The 7,809-nt window shown below is 38.3% G+C and overlaps 1 protein-coding gene across 2 annotated transcripts in view; it reads right to left on the reverse strand.

The window, feature by feature from the left end:
• fras1 (Fraser extracellular matrix complex subunit 1) overlaps nt 1–7,809 on the reverse strand; it is a 271,118-nt gene that overhangs the window by 37,522 nt on the left and 225,787 nt on the right. For both annotated transcript variants that reach the window (XM_017306806.1, XM_008417773.2), the window contains 4 exons: nt 7,117–7,305; nt 4,465–4,584; nt 2,353–2,532; nt 348–472 (listed from right to left, as the gene is read on the reverse strand). In XM_017306806.1, the coding sequence (XP_017162295.1) occupies nt 348–472; nt 2,353–2,532; nt 4,465–4,584; nt 7,117–7,305 (614 nt within the window). The remainder of the gene's footprint in view (nt 1–347; nt 473–2,352; nt 2,533–4,464; nt 4,585–7,116; nt 7,306–7,809) is intronic.

Below are 7,809 nucleotides of genomic sequence, written 5' to 3' on the forward strand. Positions count from 1 at the left end.
TTTTTACGTAAAATATCAGCAGCAGCTGGTACTTTATCACAAATTAGAGATGTGTTTTGTTACAGCATAGCTCCAGTAGCTAATAAAAAAAGGACAAGTTTTTATTTAATTACTTAATTAAACATCAGAGTAATTGATAGATTAATCAATTAATAAAATAATTGTTTGCAGCCCTCGATGAGACAAAAGCAGAACTTTTTGTGTGCTTTTGTAACATTTGGTGAAAAAAAAAAACTGAGACATTATGCCAGAAAAAGATGCTATAGTGAAACACGGCGGAGGCAGAGTGATGGTTCCAGAGTAAATAAGACGGAACCTTTTCTCGTCAGCACCTTCCCCTCTTTTACCTCGTTTGTCCCGTCGGACACGGTGAAGGAGAACTGGTCGGCGTGTTTTTCTTCTTCGCTGGTATGAACGTACTGGATGCTGCGAGACGCCAGATCGGCCTGAGTGAAGGAACTGATTCTGGTTCCTGGAGGAAAGAAACATCAAAACGTCATCAGCAGATTTATTAATTCATGCAAACTGTGTTTGTTTAGCCTTACAAGTTTTTTTTCTTCTGATCTACTTATATTTAATCTCTTTTTCTGCAGAAATCAGACTTTTTTATTAAAATATTTAAAATTTTGTTTATGGTTGTGCAGACAAATATAAAAGTTTCGGTTTTTTTTAAAACTATTTTACAATTTAAAAAAGAAAAACAAGTATTTTGCAGCCAACAACTACAGAAAACTGTAATTAAAATCAGAATTGTTAGAAAAAAGTCAGATTTTGAATGTCTTTTTTTCTGTTTCCCCTGTAAAACTGTAATTTTTCCTACAAATTCCAGGACGCAATGATTTGGAGCAGCATGGAGACTCTGTTTACACACAAACCAGATCTGACATCTTTAGTTGATGAATTCGCGTTTTGACGTCTCTGGCTGCAGAACGGGTTCACTGACAGAGATCGTTTGGTCATCCTGACATTTCTCATGCACCGTCATTCCGCTGCAGCCGTCAGCCAGCTGTGCATGTTAGCATGAAAATAACAGATTGATGAGCAGCGATGATCCGGAGGAGCCTGGTGGCTCTGAGGTGAAGTGGAGCTCGGAGAACGGAGGGATCATCAGCACGCTGCGGCTGCATCCAGCCGTCTGAAGCATCCATTCAGCTACGGCTGAGACCTGCAGCAGCACCGAGGCTGAAGCTACGCTCTGTAATGACGAATTCTTCTGTTGTGCTAACATGTAGCTAGTAAAATCACACAGGGCTGCAGTTTCTCTTGGATCAACACTTTTAAGATGATTTCTGATTTCAGAAAACCTTCATATTAACCTGAAACTTCCACTACAGAATGTCAAGATAATCTAGTTTCGATGGCGTCTTTGAACAATATTCACATAAAGGAAGTGGAAGATTTAACACTTTCTGTAAATTAGATTAATTGGATAGATCTGAAAGTAACTGTATGGCGGCATTACTCTAAAGAAATTTTAGAGTTTTAAAAATAAAAAAATTGTTGGGAAAAAAAAACACAACTCTGAAATTTCTGTGTCAGTAATTTATTACCCTAAATAATTTTAAATTAATTTAGGGCAATAAATTATTGTAGTCCTAATACTCCTTTGTACAACCCAGATTTTTCAAACTTGAAAAAAATATATATATATATATATTTAAGATTTCTTTTCTGAGATGTCAACAAACCTTTTAAAGTATAAAGAAAAATTCACTTGTTTTCTTACAAGTATTTCTGGTCTAGTTTCTCATGCAAATATCACATAAAATAAGACAAAAATAAATTACAAATAACTTTTCAGTAAGATGTAGGAGCTTGTTTTAGGTAAATAAATCCTTAATGTTAAGTGAAAAAATGTAATAGCTTTTTTGGTGCATGGAAAACAAGCCGTTTCAAAAACCTACCACCGATTGGTGGGTAACGTTCGACGGACACTGTGCTGTTGCCTAGCAACCAAAGGTGAGCTCCAGCATGTTTGGTCATCTGGTTGACCAAGCAGCCATCATCTTTTCCAATGGCTGCTGGAAAAGACGAGCGTTTTGCTGTCGACTTACTATTTAGAAACCACTTGCTGCTTTTTTGTTGGTTGTGCAGGAGGCTCTACTTTTGCTTTTCAAAGATGTACGGTTGTATAATTGCGCCTCTGTCAAGCAGCTATTTTCACGCGTGAGAGTTAACGTTGGGTTGGGGGGCATGGCCAGCAGCAGCTTAATTGGATTTAAACCGACAAGACACAATAAAAGTAAAAGAATCTAAATATCCAAGAAGGATTTTGTGCAAAAAAATTTAATCAATATCCCTCTCCAAACCTGTTCAACAACAGGTCACCTCTAAGTGTCCCTCTGCACCCACCGGGGTTGGTAACGTGCTCCAGCTGCCCCAGGCTCGTCTGCTTGGTGACCCGGTAGACGAGTTCGCCCGGTTCGCTGTCCTGGTCGCTGGCCGACAGCTGCAGCGTGGTCAGCTTCTTCACCGAGTTTTCGTCCAGCACCAGGCCTTTGTTGGCCACCACAGAGGGAGGAAGATGATCCTCTGGAGAGGAAGACAAACGTACGAAAAAACAACTCACTGGAGAGAAGCAGGAACAGATCAAACTTTTCAAACACACATGAACTGAAGAAGACAGTTTTAATTCACTATTTTATTACTGTTTTTAATAATGTCTTGTGATAATTTTATACATTTCGCCTCAGAGACATCCATCCATCCATCCATTTTCTTTACACCCTTGACCTTTGGTGGGGTCGGGAGGGTTGCTGGTGCCCATCTCCAGCTAGCGTTCCGGGTGAGAGGCGGGGTCACCCTGGACAGGTCGCCAGTCTGTCGCAGGGCAACACAGAGACACGCAGGACAAACAACCATGCACACACACACACACACACACACTCACACCTAGGGGCAATTTGGAGAGGCCAATTAACCTGACAGCCATGTTTTTGGACTGTGGGAGGAAACCGGAGTACCCGGAGAAAACCCACGCATGCACAGGGAGAACATGCAAACTCCATGCAGAAAGACCAGGGCCGGGAATCGAACCCAGAACCTTCTTGCTGCAAGGCAACAGCTCTACCAACTGCGCCACTGTGCAGCCGCCTCAGAGACAAGGTAAACTAAAATATAACTATTTTTAGTTTGCAACCTGACTGGAATAAGAGCAAAACACTAATTTAACAAAATAATATAAAATATAAGACAACTTTTATTTCAATTACACTAATCAATAAGTCATTGAGCTATTAGGAATAATAAATATGTATTATATTGAAACAAACCAAATAAAATGTACTAAAAAAGTTACAAAAATATATATATTACAATTTTTTTTCTAGCATTTAGCAAATAAAATTTTTATTGCAATTCTAACCAACATAAATAAAAAGTTTAGTCTGATTTAACTTCAGGCAGAAATAAAAATAACTCAGTTTCTCTTTATTTGGTGTATGGAAATATCTTGTTTAAACTGTTTCTACTTTCAGGTTTTTAATAAAATGTTAGATTGCACTTTATTACAAAACTGCATTTTCAATATTTCCAAACCTTAAAAACACCTCATTAAAATTCAAGCTTTTCCAAGGACCAGTTTGAACCTGAACAGAGAAACCTAACAGGAGAGGATCCAACCCGTTATAAATGTGGAAACAGGGTTAAAAGTTAAAACCGGTAAAGTGAAAAGGAGAGAGGTGAACAGAAACCCTGCTGACATAAAAAATATAACAAAACAGCGCAGAAAGCTGGCAGAAAATAACAAATGGAGAAGCTGTTGAGCTGCGAGGAAGAGAAAATCTGTCAGGATCCACCGGAATCGCAGCAGGCAGGTTTCAGCCTCAGGAGGAAGAGCAGAAACTCGAGTCTGGAGACCGAGAAGGCAGGGAAGATGAAATCTGAGCTATACAAGTAACTACACCGCAGAAAGGGTGTTGTTAGTCTACTTTCAAATGCAAACATCTTCGTACACTTGAAATAAGACAAAACTAACTTACAAGTAACTTTTCAGCAGCTACAGGAGTTTGTTTTTATCAGAATCAGAATAAGTGATTATTTCATTATAACTAGCATATTTTCATCAATGTTAATGAATTACTGACTTAAAACAAGCTCCTATTTCTAGCTTGCTAAATTACTTGGTAAGATTTTGTGTTTTTGCAGTGTACTGTGTTGACTTCAATGCAATCCCCAAGTTGTTGTCAAACAATTACAAACAAAAGAAAAGCCGAAGCATAACACAAAAATCAATTCATACTCCTTTCAAATGGATACAATAATTTTGAATTTGCGGGGTTAATTAAATGCGTCGGTAGAGCTCTGAGGGCTCCGAGGCCGTTTTGTATTCAGTTTGTGTCCCGTGTCGAGCGCAGGACAAAGGCATAAATCTGTAGTAATTGCTTGTCTTCGCCAACAAATGAAAGAACAGTTCAGGCCTTTCTCTTTTTAGCTGCAGGTAGCGGCGAGCGGAGGAAACCTCACCGAGAACGCTGATGAAGAACGACTGGTCGATCAGTTTGTTGCCCTCGGGATCGACCAGGTTGAACTTGAAAGACAGGCTGCCTCCTTTCTCGCCTTTCTCGTGGCTGTACCGCAGCAGGCCTGCAAGAAACCAGAAACAGAAAACACCCGTTGTCATGACAACCCAAAGCACGGCGCTGACCGCTGTGGCTGCTACACATTATTAAATCGCGTCTGATTACAGCAACTTCAGCTCGAGTGAGACGAATCAGGAGCGCCGGCTTTACCTGCATCTAACAGAAAAAACTTTATATTTGTTTGTCTGTGTAAATATAAATGAGTGGTGTTAATTTTTACATGCTTTTAGTTTGAAAAGCCTGTTGTTGGTTTTTTAAACAACAACAAAACACTTGTCTTTTCCAACAGCCATTGTACAGCAGTAAAGCCAGCTGACAAAACATGCTGGAGCTCAGCTGAATTCCGTTGGGGTTGCTAGGTAATGGACGGAATTCCGCTCAGGTTGCTAGGTAACCGGCGGTGCCTGCTAATTTGTGTCATTATAATCTGAAGGTTTTCGAAGGAGCTTGAGATTGTGATTGACAGCGCTAAATTAGCGGTGGGAGAATTCAGAGGAGTTTTATTTTCATCACAGATGATCTGTTTCATGTTACACTGTCATAACATGCTGACAGTTTCTACAAATGTTTAATTTTTTTTTTTTGCAAAAGTTACTGCAGTTTTAATGTGTTTTTGTATATTTTAAAATAATATTTATGGACAAGAGAATAAGCTGAGAGAGAAAAGAACGGCAATATTACGAGTTCATCAGCATTTTTGACGATTGTTTTACCTTTAAAGATAAATATAATAAGTAGAGGTGTGCCGATCGATCGGCCACCGATCATAATTGGCCGATTTCCGTGAAAAAGTGTATGATCTGTGATCGCCGATCACGGGCTCTTGTTGCCGATCACACAAACCGATCACCTGCATCTCATTTCGCAGCCTGATTGTGCAGCTGGTCTCCTCTTTCCTTCACACTGCGCAAACGCGCAGCAACAAATCCTAAGCGATGTGGAACTGTAACGCACTGAGTGAATGGGGAACACAACGAAGCTAATACGACATCAAAACAATGTCATACTTGACGGAGTTTGGCTACATCGAGGCTCACTGCAGTAAAAAAGACATGGAGAATCAGACAGCAGGTAAAGCAGCGCACAGCTACAAACACTCACCCGGATTAGCATGACGGTCAGAAAGCTAAACAAATAACCCGCAAAATTATTTAAGTCTTSGAGCTGCGATGTAAGACGCTGGTTCTGCTCTCGCTGTTGAACCGCTGCTACACTACAGGTAGTAATATTTCACAGACGGAGCGCCGCTGCTGCTCCACCTGGTAGTGACTCTCACACCGAACCTCTGCTTAAAGCTGCAGCATCTAACCTAAAAAAATACATTTTACATACGTATTAAAACTTTCGCTGTCCTAACATGAGACAGATAATCTCTAAAAAAATAATCGATATCCTCCCTGCTCTGCATAATTACTCCGCTCAGTCAGAAACAGCCAATCAGAACTAGCAGTAATCAGCTAGCCGCCATGCTATCAGGAAGTTTTCATTCAGTAACTCAGGATTGTTTATTGTAATGGATCCTGTATTTGCCTTTGAATGTTAAGTTTTATACTTGAATTTTTTTTGGCAATGTTGAGAGGTTTTATTTTGGCTCTTTGCATTATTTAGCCTCTTCAGAGCCTCCATATCTTATCAGTCTGTTAAAGATAGTATTACTGATAGCAGTACAATTTGCACAATGTCTGTTTTTTTCTTGGAAAAAGTTATTAAAAACAAGTTTTTGTCTAAATTAAGGTGAATTCATGGTTCCTTTTTCCACATAATGTAACCGGTAGTGCTTATGATTAAAAAAATTATAATTATGTGATCGGTATTGGTATCGGTGATCGGTCCTCCTGGGTTATCTGTATCGGTATTGGCAGGAAAAAACCTGATCGGCACGTCTCTAATAATAAGGGATTTGAATAACATGTCAGAAAAGGAAAAACAGTGTGAAGAGAGACTAAAAAACAAAACAGAATCAAATACAAAAAAATAAAAATGAAAGTTAAAGAAATACATAATTTTATAATATACATGCATACTGTTGGTTTTCAGGTAGTATATTTCATTTTTTCATTCATTCAGACTTCAAGTTTGTTCACTAAATTACAATATTTTGGAAAATGTCACTTGTTTCCACCATTTGGTTACATTTAAACATGGGATAAGGACCAGATCAAACTTCTGATTTTGATGACGTTTATCAAAAATCTTATAATCTTTCTCTCATTGTTTAGCTTTTTTTTTTATTTTTAACACATGTACAATAAGAGAAGTTTGGTCTGATTGAGCCTGTGAGGGGAAAAACAAGTTGTTTGTGTCCTTTCAGAAAACTTCTGGTGGCAAAAAGTTTACAAAAGCAGCGATTCACTTCTACCACGACTGAGTTAAATTTTTTTTCTTTACATTTTCAAGATTTTTTCTTTCTACACATTGCAAAACTAACCATAAAATTTAAACATGTCACTAAAAAGTAGCATAAAACGAGCTACAGGTGAGGAAACAGTAGAAGAAGACAAACCAGACACTAGAAAATAAAACTTAGATCTGTTACCTTTGTTGACGTCCTCCTGCGTGAAGCTCTGAACCGGACCTTTGACTGAAACCTTCTCCACATGGCTGCCGCGGCCCAGCTGCACCTTCCCGGCCGGCGGGTCTTTGGTCAGGATGTAACGCAGCTTCAGGTTGTCCGAGTCGACGTCGGAGCCCTTCAGGTTCTGCTCCGAGATTTTAGACGAAGTTCCTGCAAAAAGCAGAGCATACAGTGAGCTACTTTTAGTTTTACTAATTGATTATTCTCACGATTAATCAGATAAAAAAATCGACATATTCTGTAGATTTTTCATTAGGTTGAAATATAATTAAAAAAACACATTACTTCAGAGCACGCTTGAGTATTTGTAGAAAAGAATGTTTCTGCAGCTAAAAAAATCTAAACTTTAGCTTAGCTTTGTCCTTTTTCCTGTGTGCCAACATATTACACTAAAAACTAGACAAACACACTGCAAAAACTAAAATCTTAGTAAGATTAAATATCTTAAATTAAGGAGATTTTTCTTGTTTTCTTTCTGACAAGATAATTTTTCTCACCAAGAGGGATTTATGTTAGAATATTTTTCTTATTTTAAGTGTTTTTGTACTTAATTATCTCAGTAAGATATAAAAGCTTAATATTAAGAAAATATTACTTATTATGAGTAAATATGTGCTAGAATCTAGAATATCAATATTTACCTATCAAACTTCA

Source organism: Poecilia reticulata, linkage group LG9, assembly GCF_000633615.1.
Source record: "Poecilia reticulata strain Guanapo linkage group LG9, Guppy_female_1.0+MT, whole genome shotgun sequence".
Lineage (NCBI taxonomy): Eukaryota > Metazoa > Chordata > Actinopteri > Cyprinodontiformes > Poeciliidae > Poecilia > Poecilia reticulata.